We start from the raw sequence: 16,722 nt of genomic DNA on the forward strand, positions 1-16,722 counted from the left end.
AGTCGGGCAGGAGAACTTTAAGCTGAAAGATTTGCGAATGAAGGAGTTACCCCACACTGGCTTAGAGAAGTTAAACATCAAAGACCATGGTCAGGTAATGTATGATGCGGTATTATAGGGAAATACTTAATTAGACATTTCTTCATTGAAGGAAAGACCAAACTTGAATAGAGAAATATATCGCAATTTGTTGCAAAATAATCTTCGGAATCGTTAGAAAACGTTCCACTTGCGATTAGACGGGTGATGTGGTATCAGCATGATGGTTGTCCAGTCCATTTTTCTAGAATGTCTCGAGAGGTTCTGGATGAAATATATTCAGATAGATTAATTGGACGAGGCCATCTAGTGCACTAACCTCCTAGGTCGCCTGATGTGACTTCATCAGATATTTTCCACTGGGGTTTTTTAAAGGACAAAGTTTATGTAGAAGTACCAACAACTGCAGACGAAATGAAAAGGATCATTGGAAATGGGTGTCAATTGATAAACGAGGAGATGTTGCGCAAACAATTCTCTTGAACATTTGCTTCCATAAATTTCTCAAATCAGGATTTTAAATTAATTTGCCAAATAAATTAAAAAAAAAACTTTTTAATAGATAGAAGGATTGTGATGAGTTTTAAACAGAATATACATTCCAAAACTTTTATAGAAAAAAAATGCAATAATTTCAACTACCTCAAAAAATGAACAAAAATCAAGGATAACTCTGCAGCACAACGGCTGTTGGATTTGTTAAATTACAAATCTACATATATCGAAAACTAAAATCTAAATAGTAACAGATAAATAATAATTTCGGCATGGTTGACTCATATTTTGTACGTACCAAACTGATTCACGTGTATATAAAAAAGAGAAATATTACAAGAAATATTTCACGATGCTCGTTCAGCAGTAGTGTTTGTACCGTTTCTAAATAAAGTCGGTTAGAACATCCTTGGTTTGTTAATCCCAATTTCCACTAAATATACTCATAATGTTCGGGCTAGGGGGGTTCGTTCCGTATTCGGCGCGAATAAACACCCTCGTAAATTGTTTTACGGTATCCTTTCGTGATTTGACAGTACAACTCGTGAAGTACTCGGTAACTTGTTTATTGATTTTGTTTGACCCGAAATACTTAATACCGTGGAATGATATAACACCCCTTTAACACGGAACAGGTCGCGGCAAGGCGTGTGATGGGAACCGGTGTTGAGTAGTGAATCAATATCGGTTCCCGAAATTTCTTGATCTAAACTCAAGTGCTGACGCTGATACATTTATCCCTATGCCTAAGTGGTACCGCGATTTATTGCTCACGCTCTCAGCTGGGGACGGTTGAAAACTACTGGCGGAAAATTCCAAGCAATATTGCCAATCACAAAGCCATATAGACAAACCCAAGTCAGCACTGAGAACAGCAATACAGCAGGTAGGCCACATGGGCGTAGCGTTGGGGCGAGCAATATATCGTTAAATTATCCATTAATTACACTAGACTTAACACATAATTTCCAACAACGTCTAATAGAAAAATGATTCAAATAAAAGATATTCATTTTTTTAAAGGTCTATAAGGATCTGTAAAAAAAATACGGGGTTTGAAATAAAATTTGACCTTGAAATGACGTTTTGGCTAAAAGTCACTATCTTCATGACATGCCCCCTCTTTACCGGAAAACTTTTATTTGAAACTTTTTCATACAACCTACCGTTTTTGAGTAATCTTCAACCATAGCTTTAAATGGGACATACTGTATATTTATTTATTGTTAAATTTTGAATATCTCAAGATTTTGAACATGATGCACATAAAATAACCCAATCTGAGTTATCTGTGTTTTCTCAATCTCTATAGAGGAAAATATTAGAATAAAACGCCAAACTTGAACATTATTTTATGCAATTTTATTTCAATAATAATATTAACATAAAAATAAAATAATACATTAACTGTACATTCCATATGATACAGGACACCGTGATATCTCTTCTGATATAAAAGAACTTACAAGAATAAAACACTCTGTATATGTATATCACACTGTCCCCTAGACTTAATTAGTTGCTTTTGAACCACTCTACAAGGTTTTGTAATTCAGAATTATCTTATTACTTGTTGAGTTTGCTATTTACACTTACAAACGTATTATACTCGTTCTAGAAAAACTTAAGTCAAAAACGCTTTCAAGTATAGGGTGGTCAAATTTCTTTATACAAATTTATATAGGAAATACGAATACAGTACTGTCGATATCTTTTTATAACATAAGCCTAATGGAGTAATCATAAATCGTCGATCGTTTTTAATTTTCAAGGTACAAAAAAATATCCAATTTTGGTCATATTCAATATACCTTTTCGCGTAAAAAGAAATGTTTTAATAATGGAGCAATTATAGTTATATATCTAACGTAATAACTAAATAACGAGGATTGGCCAAAAATAGCCCAACTCAAAATTTTGCTTGTACTTCAAAAACAAAAAACGAACCAAAATTTTCAATTACTCCACTATACTTGTCTCCAAAAGAATTCAAGAGTAATCTTGTTGTTATACTATACCTCTTACGGTTATGGAAATTCCCTATATAAAACACGAAATTTGTTCACCCTCTATATGGATATGCATACGAATTAAGGATGATTTTAGTTAAAGTCTTTGAAGACTAGCAAAAGATTACGTTTAAAGAAATAAATATGGGGTATAATGATTATTATTAAGTGCCGTAAAAATCAAGTTCTTTTAAGAAAATTTTGCAAAAATATCAAAATATTTGGATGAATAACATTAAAGATTTTAGCATAATCTTCCAAAATAATGTTTAAATTTTTAAGAGTAATAGAATATCGAAAAACAAGACAACTTATGCCTGAATTCTATAACTATTTACGTCGGATGTTAATGTGTCGCTGTAACTTTGACGTAAAATAATGAAAAGGTACAGTGATACTCAAACCAACCTTCAAAAAATTATAGATTTTCACAGTGGCTCTCAGAACGTACTGAGGTGAGCTGTTATAATAAATTAAACTCTATTTGAACAAATTGGTGCCGTTGACAAATTTACACCCTATTTGAACTAAGTATTTAAAAATAGAGTTCCAATGAAAAAATGGGGGAAAAAAACTTCTGAAACGTCAACACCAATATATATCCTCTGATATATTAAAGAGTAATAAATGCAGAATATTTAGGTATTTCAGACACAAGCGACCAAGAAAGCTAGTTGAAGTTAGTTAACACTGACCGCAGCTTTTTATTCTTAACATATCATAAATGAAGTTTTAACCCCAACACAAAGACTTCGTACGGAATTAAAATCTCGATTATAGGTATAATCTAAGAACAAAGTGTCGGTCTTTCCAGACCAAAAGACAACAATTCTTAAGACAAATCCTAAGATTTCTCGGGCACTGTTTTTGTTTGGCCAGCACGGAGAAACTCTAAATTATATTAAGCAACATAATGTACAATATAAACAGGGTTTAAAGTTCGCTAACCCTCGGAGACAGAACTGAGACTGCTCCTAGTCAAACTAAAACCGAGTCGACTACACGAATCCGCGTTTAAATCAGTTAAGTCTGACGGTAATACTAAGGGTGTATTCATGGGGCCGTAGACCCTTTCCTGTTCCTCCAGCTGTTGGGCGAAGGTTTCTTCTAATTTCTGAAAAAGTGCGAAAAATGTACTTATTCTGCTTAAAAAAAAAGAGTTTCTGAGGAGTACAATAACAAAAATATGGATATGTCAACACAAAAACTAAAATGTTGGCGATTTTGATTGAAGGACTGAAATACATATAGTGTTGAAAGATGTACTAATAATAATCAAAAAGAAGTGTAAAATGCTCAATAATCAGTCAAAATTGCCACAAAATGCCGGGGTGAGTATGGGCTGTTCAGTTTATTGGGAAATTTTGTAATGACGTTATCATCAGTATTTTTCAATTTTAATGACTGTTTACGCCTCTGATTTTCAAATATATTCATTTGAAGTGTGAAATATTTTTTACGCAAACTATCACCGGTTCGTCATGAGCCTAAAAAGGATAGGCGTAACAATTCAATTTGTGCAAGTGACCTGTTTGATAGGTGTGTGGTCAAAATGCAATAAAAATTGCAAATAGAAAGTTAAAAACTAACCCTGATTTAAGACTGTTTAAGACATCTTTTAACAAGATATTTTTATTTCGTCAAAATTTTTATATTAAAAATTTCGTGATCATCTCAAAGCGGTTCAATTATATCGACAAAAAATATCTTCAATGTCCATCTTTTAATAAAGACAAGTTCCCTTACAGCTCACTTACCGCCCTATGTTTGTCAACGAGCAAAAAAAAACATTATATAATGTAAAAAAATGAATTTTAATTCATTGACGTAGTATGAAAGTTTCAAGGAGAGCTCAGGACTTTTGCAATCTAAAAACTGTGAGTATTGATTCATCTTAGAAGTGTATATGCCACTGATTTTAACATGTATTCGAAAGTAGAAACGTCTTCTGTAAAAACCTAAATTTCATACTTTTTCCGGTTTAAATGAGTTACATGCTAGTAGAATTTTCAAAATATTTTGTTCACATTTTGTAAATTTCCAAATTATCACCAATTAAAATCAAAATAACTTTGATAAAAACATTGGTCATTGCAGAAAGGCGCTCCGGTGCTCTTAAAAGCGCTTACAAATATAATTTTTGAGAAGTTCTTTAACGAAACTGAGGCAAAATCAGAACTTTAAGTCAAATAAAAATAACTGTCTTACTTATATCACATTAAACTGAATATCAAATTGAACATCTCATACTTACGTGGAAAAGACAACGAAATCAGCCATAGAAATACTAAAAACATTAAAAACAACGAAAATAGCGAACCAAAATTTCACAAAGTTAAGACGAGGACAAGAGCACAAAGAACGGAAAATTAACCTGAATCTAAAGTGTTGTACTGCAATGAAACAAAAAAATCCAACCTAAACCTTAATGAGGAAACCAAAACCAAGGATCTAATGGACAACAAACCGATCCAGAGTTTATTATTTTCTTGGACTTAAGTTGATTATTAAATAAAATGAGTTATTTTTTATTACAAATTTCATTTAGTTGGAATGTTTAATGTTTTTAAAGACATATCGTGCATATAACAAAGCAATACTTTCAATAAAGATGAAGTAAGTAAAACTGCGAAATGGAAGACAAGTAAATATGCCTTGTAGAAAAAAAGATAGAACATAAAATTGTACGTAAATAGCCACAAAATCAATTACATTCAACACAGTAATCACAAATTGAGTTGCTGTTCAAGAATATCGTTTTATCTTTATATGTATTTATTTGTGTTGCATATTACATTTGTTATATTCACTATACCTTTCTAAAACTGTTAGAAATTCCAATTATGGTCCAAAACACCAATAAACTCTTTTCAAAAATCCCTAAAATACCTCAAAACTCTAACTTATCGCCAAAATGCCTTCATCAAGCCGCGGAATCATCGCTTTGGTCTATTTTGAAACTCCGTCTCTCGATAATATTGCGCTCCAGCTTGCTGCCTCCTGCATCTGCAGCTGCCACGCTAAAAATCCCTGTACTCCATGTCCTGTGGTGTCCCCAAGAAGATTGCTTTCGACTCAAATAGGGACTCGATGGTACCGAGGAAGCTTGCATTGGTTCCTCCTGCTTTTCTTCAAAATCTGCACTGCTGCCCGGTTCGGGAATAGTAAGACGAGGCAGGTATTGAACGTATTTGCACGAGGCGGCTTCGCGATGCAGTTGTTCCTCGATTTTCTGGATCATTTTTGGAATGTAGTTTACACGGATTTTGCGAAAAATGACGGTTCGAACACACATAAAATATAAGAGGCATCAAACAATGAAAAAAATTAACTACACGAGTGCTGTACACAACAATAGTGACAATTTTCAAGCTATCAGTATAAGTTCTATACAGAGTCCCAAAAAAGTGTCAAAATACTCGAATATTTACTTAAATAATACATTTTTGTTACAACCCAAAAAGGGAGAAATATCAAGATACATTTTCATACAAAAAAAGAAAGAAAACGAGATTAAGGTATATTTTGGTTAATATGATATTTGTATTGATTGACTTACATATATCAGAGCTGATCATACTGTTACGCCTCTAACACGTGTTAATAAAAATATACCCCCATAGCATTTAATTGCACCATTAAACGGTAATATATATATATTTTTAACACACTGCATTAGGAAAATAAAACGGGGATGTAGTAATTTCTTTTACTCACCTGTTTTCTGGGCTTCAAGTGGGCCCTCCATTCCCTGAGTTCGGTGGTAAACTGCTCCTCCCGCTGTTTCAACTTCAGAGTTTCGTGTTCTAGCAACATTTTCTTTTTCTCATTTTGGAGTTGCTCTAATTCTTTAATGGTTGTCTCGCTCATCGCCCTGAGGTAACGTGTTTTACAGTTAATAGAAATGATTTATTGCTGTCAATTTAGTGTTTTTATCAGAAAATTTGAATTTAATAGTAATATAAGTTAGATATATAACTTTCGCACCTTAGCTCTTCGAGCTGCCTCTGATGCTTCAGTTCGAACCGTTGTTGCTCAGCTTGGTACCGTTTCTTCTCTTTCTCTTGAAACTGAAAATATGGTATAAGTCAGTCATAATAATCCTTTTTCTAGGATTGAACATAGACATTGTCATAAGCCCGGTCGTACACCGGAGCAACATACACAAATGCTGTTCTGGAATATTTCATAAGGCAGTATAACTCTGCAACTTTCTCTTGTATCTCTGGTGTGTAATCGTGACAATAAAAGAGCTTACAATCACGAATTCCATTATTCGTTTTCTAAATAATCTTTCCCTAACCAAACCATTTAAAAAAATGTTCATTCTAGCTTTCAATACTCCTACATTGTTTGATAAACTTAAGATATCCCATATATCTCCAATTTTCAAATCTGGCCCGCGAAATGAAATCAAAAATTATACGCCAACCTCGATTTTATTAAAATATTGCAATTGTTTTCTCTAACCTTTCCAGCTCTATTATAAATCCTCATCTAAAAAATTCCTTTAAATAAATTTCAACATGGCTTCTATAAGGATACTCTCTAGGAATAAATTAATTAATTTTGTAGATTTTACAACAAAAGGTATATCCAGTAGGAAACAAATAGACATTGTTTACACAGACTTTGCAAAAGAAGTTGACAAAATAAATAATACGAAATGGACCAGTCACCTCTTGTACTGCAACCACACATAATTATTAAATGATAAATTTACCTCCTTAAACCTGTTTTTCTCGATTTCTGGCTCTGAAGCACCTGAAATTGATATCCTCATCGATTCTCTGAACATGGCCTCTCTAGCTTTCATCTCATTACGAATCCGTTTGGGTAGAGTACGCTTTTCAGCAGTCTGTTTCTTAAGTAATTCTTCCTCTTTTCTCACTGAACGCCTCTTGATTTGATCCTTTTCTTTTTCGTGTCGCGTCAGCATTTGATGCCTAATCATAAAGCAAAAAGAGCAATAGCAGAGATCAAGATCGGTTTAAATTAATTTACCTTTGTAACATAAATATATCTTTAATTTGCCGTTTCATTAGCTGATACTTCTCATGGATGTGTCGCTCTTCAACTTCCCACAGAGCTGCCTCCCTAGTTCTAAAAATACATATTATCTGAATTAATTATTATTAATTTTATGATGTATAAATACCTAGTAAGTTGTTGTTTTTGCTGCAAAAACTGCCGTTCCATTAAAGCGATCTTTTCCCTGTGTGAATCGCTCAATCGTCTTAACGAACTTTCATGGCTTTCATTTAGTTTTTCCAGGAATGCCTTTTCCCTCTCCGAATGATCTAAATCCATTTTATCTTTCCGCATTTTAAACTCTTGCTTTCGCCTCTCTTTCGGTAACAAGTCCACCTCGGCCTGAAACACATAGGTGTACTATACAGTATAAACCAAATTGAATGTAAATTTGATAATGCAACTAATTTTGCTAATGTCAAATATAATTGTGTCATTTTATGATTGAACAAAATTAGCAAAATATATAATATAATTTCCTACCTTGAGAAGTCTCAATTCCTGCTTCAACCCTTCTCTGAATAGCTTAAGTTCCCTTTCTTGTTCGGCGCGTATTTTCTTTGAGGTACCCCTTAAGTCTGCGTCTTGTTGCGCTTCGGCTCTCTCAATTTGCAGTCTTTAATTAAAAAAAAAGAAAACGTAAGAATAATAAGCTTTAGTTAAAAATTTGTTTTTAAGATTACCTTTGTTGCCTACTTAATAATTCTAAATCGTTTTCATAAGTCCTCTCTAAATTTTGCCTCTCCTGTTCAAATTTACGCTCCTGTTGCTCAAGTGCGAGGCTTTCCTTAGTGGCCAAATCCTGAAATTGCTTTTGCTCTTGTTTTTGAAGTAATTTCAGCTCACTAAAATCACGGGTTAACAAGGAAATTCCCGGTTATAACACATGTATTACCGAAGTTCTTGTTTTCTATTAAATAACGGATCCCATTCAGGGTTATCTTCGTCCCCGTATATAACTTTGCTGGTCGTGGTTGTGATCATGACTCCATCTATAATAAACTTGCGCGTTCGTTTTCGAGTTTTCCTATTCAATATGGCAGCGGTTTGTGACTGAGTTTTGGGTGGCTTCCTTAAAACTACACTCTGCTCCTCCACTTCATCATCATTTTTCACTAAAAAAACCACGATTTCAGTTAAAACTTTACGATAATTAATCCAAAAATACCTGAATCCTTTTCATTACTACCCCTACTTTCATGACTGGCTATGGATATGCTTTCGACATCGGATTTATTCACTGATATAGGCCTCCTAGGGTGAGAATCCGTGCTGCGAACTGATCCACAATCGCTATGAGACCTGGCACAAGAATCATGTATAAAATAAATGTACAGAATGTTAGTAAAATAAGTTTCGAAAATTTAACAATTGGTTAAGAACATCATTTTAAATAATAATTCCTAACGAGTGTTAAAAATATAATAGCTGAAAAATTTTTTTTAACTTGGCAACCGAAGACCTATGATAAGCTTAAAATTTGAATAAAATATCGAAAAACCTACTTGACAGATGTTGATTGTTTGATGTGTAACAAAAAAGTTTAAATTACTAAGCATTAACATTGCTAAAAGCAATTTAAAACTTAATTAAAACTAATAATACGACTAAAACGGTAAAAGTAGCCTTAAGCGGCAACGCCGCACTGAACCCTGGATATCTGACTCTTCAAAGGTTCGCTTAAGTTAACTTTGTGTGTGCAGCAATAGAGCATCGGATGTGCTGTGAACAGGTAGGCCTATTTACCGTACCAATATCTGAGTTAGGTAACCACCTGCATCGCGTTATTTTGTCGTCATATAAATTTTTTCCCAATTTAGCTGACAAAATATCCCGTACAGATACGCCTGGCACTATGGACGAATGGTGTCCATTAGGGCCCAGTGAGAAGGGACAAGATAAAACCGCTCTTAGTTTTCACACTTGTCATGAACTACATGTTGTTCTATACTTTTAATATTTTAGTTTGACCTCGTTCTTTGTTCGAATGCTTTCTCTGTCATTACACGTAACACCTCACCCCCAAAGTTAATTTGGGTGAGCCGTACGTGAATGTATTCCGAATTATGAACAGTACCCACATGAAAATGTAGAGTACTTAAATAATAATTTTAAAGCTAGATGGATAGGAAGAAATGGTTCCAATCGTTGGACTGTCAGATCTCCGGATCTTAATCCTTAGGATTTTTTATTTTGGAATTTCATGAAAAATTTGGTCTACACTGCTGAAATAAGGGATGAAAATCAATACGACAATGCATTTTAGTTGTCGCTAACCATATTAGGAATACGCCAGGAATTTTTGATCGTGAACGGAAAAATTGGTTAAAATGCTGTCGTACATGTTACGAACTCAAATGGTGGACATTTCGAACATTTAATGTAATATGTAAAACGTAACATATTATACTAGAGGTGACTACAATAATTTAAAGGTAAGCAGTTTTTCGAAATAATAAAATAAAAATCACATGATATTTACATTGCAAACATAAAACCTATCGAATCTAAAAAACCTATGTAAATGCACCATATGTAGCTTATGCGGCTACCTAGGGCGGTATCAAAATGAAATAAACACGACGCGACGTTGCCAATTTTTAAAAGATGTTTTTTTATTTTTTGGGAAAATGGTTGTATTTGCGACCCCTCTTATAGGGGACTTTTTTGTTTAAAATGATGTTCTTAATCATTGCTTAAATTTAAGAAAATGATTTCAGTAACACCCTGTATATTAGTTGTCATGGGACCTATGACAGTAACTGTAGTGTTTACCTATCACTAGTTGCCGATTCGTAATTATCTGAATATATTTTGCCATTCAAGGCGCTTCGCCTGTAATTGTCTTCGCCATTTGACGAGTATACTATTCTGCCGTTCATTTTGTAGTTGTCCAAAATAATGGAAGTGCCTACAAATGAGGTTAATTAAAAACTGACAAAGAAGCCGCGAGGAGTAAAGCTGAAATGTACCATACTTAGAAGCTTTGTAAGGCTTTTTGACAATATATAACCATTTGTAGGCCCTGTCGCCAGAGCTATACCTGTAACTGTAAAGGACGTGAAGTTTTTCTAGGATACTATAATTTTTCATGACGGGTTCTTCAGTATCGTGCTAAACCGCTTGTAAAGTAGCTTACAGACAAGGGTAATCATCACTTAAAATATCCCTATTCATTGCAAATCTGATTCAAATCCCCAATGCACTCTTTTTACTTCATTATTGGTTAAAATAAAGTACTTTAGTTTGTGACTGTTAAGGAAGGATGTTTTTAATTAGTAAGACGTAAAAAAGAGCAGGAAAAAAATGGCTGCTGCTATCACAGCAATGATAGCAATTCTCAAATAAACAAAAAAGAAAATAGATACATCCAGGTTTTAACACAAATTTTGGATTGACTAATAACAAACAAGTTAAGGTAAAGATGAACCTCTAAACCAATTTCAAAAGAATTGTTCGTTGTGACATCTATGTCCGATATATAAAATTAAAATATGCAACTTTTTCGTAATTTAGGCGATACAGTAACGTTTATTCTTTTGAAGATCTCAATGTCGCTGGAAATTACTTTTGAATGCATGGTATTATTTTTTTTAACTCAGTCTCATCATTTTCATCATCATAACCGTTCTTAAGTTAAACCATTAATGCCTACCCTTTTAAATAAAAATTCCTATGGTCCATAGTCACATTATTAATTGATTTAGGTTAGGGAAATGCAATTTTTAAGGATTGTACGAAACGTTTCCTTCCAATCTTTATTATATAGAAATATCTTTTTTAGAAGCACATATTACTTTACACTTCTACAGTCACATAACAAATACACCAGAAAAGCAACTCACCCCTAGTTTCATCCCCATAATCGCTCTTTGTGCTGCCTGATTTGCCCGAACTGGTATTAGACAAATCGCTGGTTGAACTCCGGAAAGTTTCGCCTCCAGACTTGTCGATTATGTATGACGTCGAATCCTAAAATAAAAAAAAAATCACAATAAAAACGTTACTATTGGGTTGTTCGATAATTAATGTCGTATTTTTTATGTTTTTTCAAAGTGAATATACTTATATTAATAATAAATATTAATCAATTATGTAGTGGCCATCTTAGTGGATGACCTTTTGCCATCTTCCGGCAAGTTGGAAAATTTCGCGTTCGAAAAAGCCTTGATTTTTATCAAATGATTTTGAAAAGAACGAAACAAATAATAATCTGATGGCGCCAAGTCAGGGCTATATGGTAGATGAGGTATCAGTTCTCAATTTAATTCCAATAGCGTTATCATGATGGAACAGTACCCATTTGTGATTAGCGAGTTTAGGACGTTTTTTTTATATTTTTTCGTTCAATTTCGATAGCAGACGTCAGTAAACATTCAAATCAATAGTTTGGTTTGTCGGAAGCATTTCAAAATAAAGAATACCCTTGTAGTCCCACCACACAGATAGCAAAATCTTCTTTTGATGAATATTGGCTTTGGACGTCGATTGCGCAGGTTTATCTTGTTTGGTCCACGATCGTTTTCGGACTACGTTATCGTAGACAATCCATTTTTCATCACTCGTTATGACTCTTTTTCGAAGTGAGTCGTTTTGGTTACGATTCAGCAAAGAATCGCATATGTTAATGAGTTGGGTGAGGTGAATTTCCTTCAATTCGTGAGGAACCCAAACATCCAATTGCTAACGTACCCAAGCTTTTTTAAATGCAGAGAAACCGTTGAATTCGACATGTTCAACTTTTCTTCTATCTCTCGAGTTGTCATACGCCGATTAGCTTCGATTAAGGCCTTTATTTTATCGTTATCAATGGTGATTGGGCGTCCTCTGTGTGGTGCATCTTGAACATTAAAATTTCCGGAACAACAGCAAGAAAACCAACGCTGGCACTGGCGTTCGGTAAGGCAGTTCTCACCATAAACTTCACACAATTTTTTCTGAGCTTGTACTGCATTTTTGTCCTTTCGAAAGTGAAATAATAAAATGTGTCGATAACGCTCACTTTGATTGTCGATCTTCAACTTAAATTTTAAACAACTTCTTGTTTACTAATCACGTTCAATTTTCGATCGAAAAAAGTCTAAAACATAACGTTTAAAACGGTATATAATAATATAAGCGACGAGATCACTATTACTCAATATGTATATATGTATAAATTAAGCCATCTATGAGAATAAAACGACATTAATTATCGAACATCCCAATATTATTCTGTAACTATGAAAAACTGTGTTACGCGTTTTAAATCTAATTTGCAGTAGCAACGTAGAGATATTCACTTCCTATTATTGTAAAAAATTCTAGAGATTAAATGAGAAAAATCTTTTTCACTTCTTTCATCCAAATTGGTAAAAATATAATTTGAAGTTTATGAATTTTCCAATGGGTATACTAAATCAGTTTTTATTTATGTTTCCTTAAACCGTGGAACTTTTGCTACAATTGACAACATCGTTATTACATAATTTCATATTTGGAAATCAAAGATCCTGAATTCATTTTAACTTATGGAATAGTTTTTTTTTTCTAACTTATCACTAAATCTGTAATGTCGGTTCTAGAACTAATATGAAATGCTTATAATTATAAATCTAAACCTTCTAGTTCAAATTTTAAAAACCTACCTTAACCTGCACCTTTTCTTGATCGATTTTAACGACCGACACGTGACTAGTATCCAGTAACCTAGAATTATCTTCTGAGACATCTAAACCTGAATCGTTGATAACATAACTTGAGTCTGTTATCAACACCTCACTCTCGTCAAGTTTTTTTCCGTTCTTCTGTGGTTTATCCCGGAACTCGCTTGGAGGAGGGTATTCCAGGGAGTCCAAAGACGGACAAAAATCATCATCGGAGGAGGACTCGATGTGGGTTTTGTTAGTTTCGTTGGCAACAATTACCACTTCACTTGAACTGTGATTGCTTGGGGAGGCGGAAGATGTCCGGGATCCCATATGAGAGTTATCGATGATTATTGGAGGGTGTGTTGTGACCACTGTGATCTAAAGAAAATTCTCCTTCATATGGATATCTTTATATGTGTATTTAATATACCTGATTTATATTTGAAGCCAGACTATTGGACATATCGGGGGAATCCGAATTAATAGTAATAGTAGATGTATTTTTATTTCTCTCGCTTTGAGGGGTTGATAGAATTACAAAGTTCATACTATCCTCTGGTGTAGTGCCGCTAAAAAACATCGCACCGTTTCATATTTTTAGAACACACTCAACTTTAACCTGAACTCACTTAGAACTATTTACAGTAACGATATTATCTCCAATATTTTCAATCACAGGAATTCTGGCTTGTTCTTGAGACAGTCTTTTACCTAACTGGCTTTCAAGCGCCCGCTTTACTTGGGCGATATTGGAGGACCTACTTGCGTCGTCTGTGAAATCCTTGCCTGATTTTGATTTAACTAAAAGAAAAGACAAATATTTTAAATAAAGGCCTAACAGTAAACTATTAACGAAAATGTACTATATCGATTACGATAATATATCGAAAATTTATTCAATTGTACAGAAAAGAAAGAAATATATAATAGCATATGCAGCATGTCATTTTGAAAAATTTCCACTCTTATTGTCTCGAACGGGATAGATTTTTTATCGCTGGAACATGTGGATTTTCGTAACGAGGAAATTTTTTTTTTATGTAGACTTTCCTGTGCCTCTTTCAGCCCTCTGTTCTGCAGAGCTACTATCTCAAATATTTTAAATGATAAAGGAAGATAAGTAATATATAATTTTAAAAGGTTGTTTATTCTGTACATTTTAGTACGTTATTTGTTAATACATTCGACTATTGTGTTATTAAGTTAGGAGTCCTTGATCGTTCTAAAATTATTTTTTGTATTAGGATTTTGATAGGGTTAAAACTAAGATTTTTTTATTCGAACATGTTTTATAATTAGAAAATTGTTTTAATTGTTTAAAAAATGACTTATTGTTTATGAAGGCGATCATAAAAAATGCATTATTCACTGAAACACATGCTGGTCAATCTAATAAAATACTTCGGTTCTCGACAAGAAACATCCAGAATATTAATCTTTCTATTGTTAATTTTCATTTGCATTAGAACGCTGTTGCGGTAAATTTTATTATAATCTTGCTTGGATTTTACTCGGTCAAAATCAAGTAAAAATCGCGCTTTTAAAAATTATATTTTATATGATATTTCAGGGAATATCGTCTCGTTTGTGTTTGATTTTTAATTGTAATTTAGGAAATTAAATTAAATTTTCTTTAGTTTCAAATGTCAACTGCGTGCGCCTTCGGTTTGAGCCGAAATAATTAGTCAAATTTGGCTCTTTCGGAGGCAACTTTAGCAGTTTCCGAGATTTTTTAAGTATTGAGTACATTGCCCACAAACGTGTTATTAATAAAAGTTACAAATTCTGGACAATTCGGTGGAAAAGATATTGTCCCAGTAAGATTGCGACACGATGCTTATAGCCATTGTTCATATAAGAATTAAATTTATTAAACCCCATACATACATATATTATTTAGCCCTGTAAATTCTTAAGTTTTAACAAACTGGGGCTAAATGTTAAAGTTAGTAGTAACTTTATTTTTATTATACTGGGTGATCCTTAAGTAATGGTATACAGTGTAATGGAAAATACCTTAAATAAAAAATTATTTGAGTTATGAACCCCGGATTAGATACCGCTATTAAGCAAACTACAGCGTGTCAGACTTTTATTTTTCTTTTTTTTTCAAATAACTCTTACAGTTTTTTAAAGAATTTGTTTAAATTTGGTACTTAAAAGTAACTTGACGATAAAAATTGAGATTTAATATTTATTTGGTGGAATCAGTTAAGGGGCACCACTTAACTGATATTTTGTATATTTAACTTCACAAAACTTTTTGGCCACTGGTACGCCCTTAGTATATACATACTTTACTAAGTGAAAGTACAACACAATATGAAAGCATTTAACTTTCATATTGTGAGTGAAAGTGGATGTTGCTGATTATTGATGTTTCTTACGGTTTATAGTTAAGTTTCGTTGAGTCAATAAGAACGACGTAAATCGAATTTTAGTTGAAAGTGGAAATCATTTGCAATTTTGGCTTTTATAGAAGGTACTTAGGACCATCTCTGGACATGGTTGAAGAATGATATCTTAACTTCATTTATTTCGAAGCTAAAAAAAAATTTCAAGAAAAAATACAGATTTTTTTGTTTTAGGTCTCAATTGTAGATGTGTCTACTTCGATTCGCAACTACTTTGAAGATTCAATAACTTTTTTCCAAGAATTAAAAATGATTTTTTTATGTTTCCGGTTTTAACTGTTTGGAAAATATTTGTTTAGCCTGTTAAAATTTATAGACGAGGCAATAAGTCAACCTTGATAGTGTAGTTTTGTCTTAATTATAGATATACTTAAATGCGACAAACGTCAAGGAATACGTGAATCTAGTTGAAAACATCAGCAAATATTGAACCAATCAATAACTGCAGTTGAAGCAACAATAAAAAAAAGTTTAAATTGGCAAAGTTGAGCTTAGCAAGTAGCAAAAACAAAGCCTCTGATTTCAATTTAATCGAGGCGTGAAATTTTCACATTAACTGCTTACCTTCAAAGCTTGAAGTTGGCGGTAAAGGTATGTCTGCAATCCTAATCGGCGCTCGTTCTATCTCAGGGGGCGTGTCCGGAGGAGTGACAGGTGACAAAGGCGGAGTCGGTAGTGAAACACTGCTAGGTAAAATGGGTGGTGGTGGAGGAACCGGCATTTCACCTTCTTTTCTTGGTAGGCTCGGAACTTTCGCCATGCTCTTAGTACCTTGAGACAGGTTGTTTAGAGGCCGCATTTCAGTAGTCGGTTTAGGTTCTTTAATTTCAACATGGTTTAATTGGCCAGGCACAATTGGCTGCACAGGAGGAGGAGGAGCTGGACCTTTGTCTTTTTCCTAATTTATATTTTTTTACGTAAATATATTACATGAAAGAGCTGAAAATTATACTTGTGAATGCTGAGTTTGCAGTGGGGGAGGTGGAGGCGCAGGACCTTTCTCGTGTGATATCCGTCGCATGATTTGTTCTTCTTTTTTCTCTGCAGACGGCTGCAAATATTTCAAAATAAACCAATTTTATCTTAGAAATAACAACCTATTTA

General features: G+C 33.5%; 1 protein-coding gene across 7 annotated transcripts in view; it reads right to left on the reverse strand.

Annotated features, from left to right (window-relative positions):
• Positions 1 to 1,874: 1,874 nt before the first annotated feature.
• The window catches only part of Slik (Sterile20-like kinase), a 35,441-nt gene continuing 20,593 nt past the window's right edge, over positions 1,875 to 16,722 (reverse strand). For 4 of the 7 annotated variants that reach the window (XM_066282960.1, XM_066282959.1, XM_066282961.1 and 1 more), the window contains 18 exons: positions 16,571 to 16,669; positions 16,183 to 16,516; positions 13,834 to 14,005; positions 13,635 to 13,773; positions 13,202 to 13,582; positions 11,420 to 11,546; positions 10,350 to 10,485; positions 8,743 to 8,876; positions 8,470 to 8,689; positions 8,258 to 8,419; positions 8,058 to 8,190; positions 7,702 to 7,916; positions 7,548 to 7,646; positions 7,267 to 7,489; positions 6,531 to 6,613; positions 6,261 to 6,417; positions 5,433 to 5,775; positions 3,521 to 3,657 (listed from right to left, as the gene is read on the reverse strand). In XM_066282960.1, the coding sequence (XP_066139057.1) occupies positions 5,467 to 5,775; positions 6,261 to 6,417; positions 6,531 to 6,613; positions 7,267 to 7,489; positions 7,548 to 7,646; positions 7,702 to 7,916; positions 8,058 to 8,190; positions 8,258 to 8,419; positions 8,470 to 8,689; positions 8,743 to 8,876; positions 10,350 to 10,485; positions 11,420 to 11,546; positions 13,202 to 13,582; positions 13,635 to 13,773; positions 13,834 to 14,005; positions 16,183 to 16,516; positions 16,571 to 16,669 (3,123 nt within the window). In that variant the 3' untranslated portion in view covers positions 3,521 to 3,657; positions 5,433 to 5,466. Of the gene's footprint in view, positions 3,658 to 5,432; positions 5,776 to 6,260; positions 6,418 to 6,530; positions 6,614 to 7,266; positions 7,490 to 7,547; positions 7,647 to 7,701; positions 7,917 to 8,057; positions 8,191 to 8,257; positions 8,420 to 8,469; positions 8,690 to 8,742; positions 8,877 to 10,349; positions 10,486 to 11,419; positions 11,547 to 13,201; positions 13,583 to 13,634; positions 13,774 to 13,833; positions 14,006 to 16,182; positions 16,517 to 16,570; positions 16,670 to 16,722 lie in introns of all 7 variants that reach the window. The other 3 variants (XM_066282964.1, XM_066282962.1, XM_066282958.1) reach the window with 2 other exon arrangements.

This window comes from Euwallacea fornicatus, chromosome 6 (assembly GCF_040115645.1).
Source record: "Euwallacea fornicatus isolate EFF26 chromosome 6, ASM4011564v1, whole genome shotgun sequence".
NCBI classification, from domain to species: domain Eukaryota; kingdom Metazoa; phylum Arthropoda; class Insecta; order Coleoptera; family Curculionidae; genus Euwallacea; species Euwallacea fornicatus.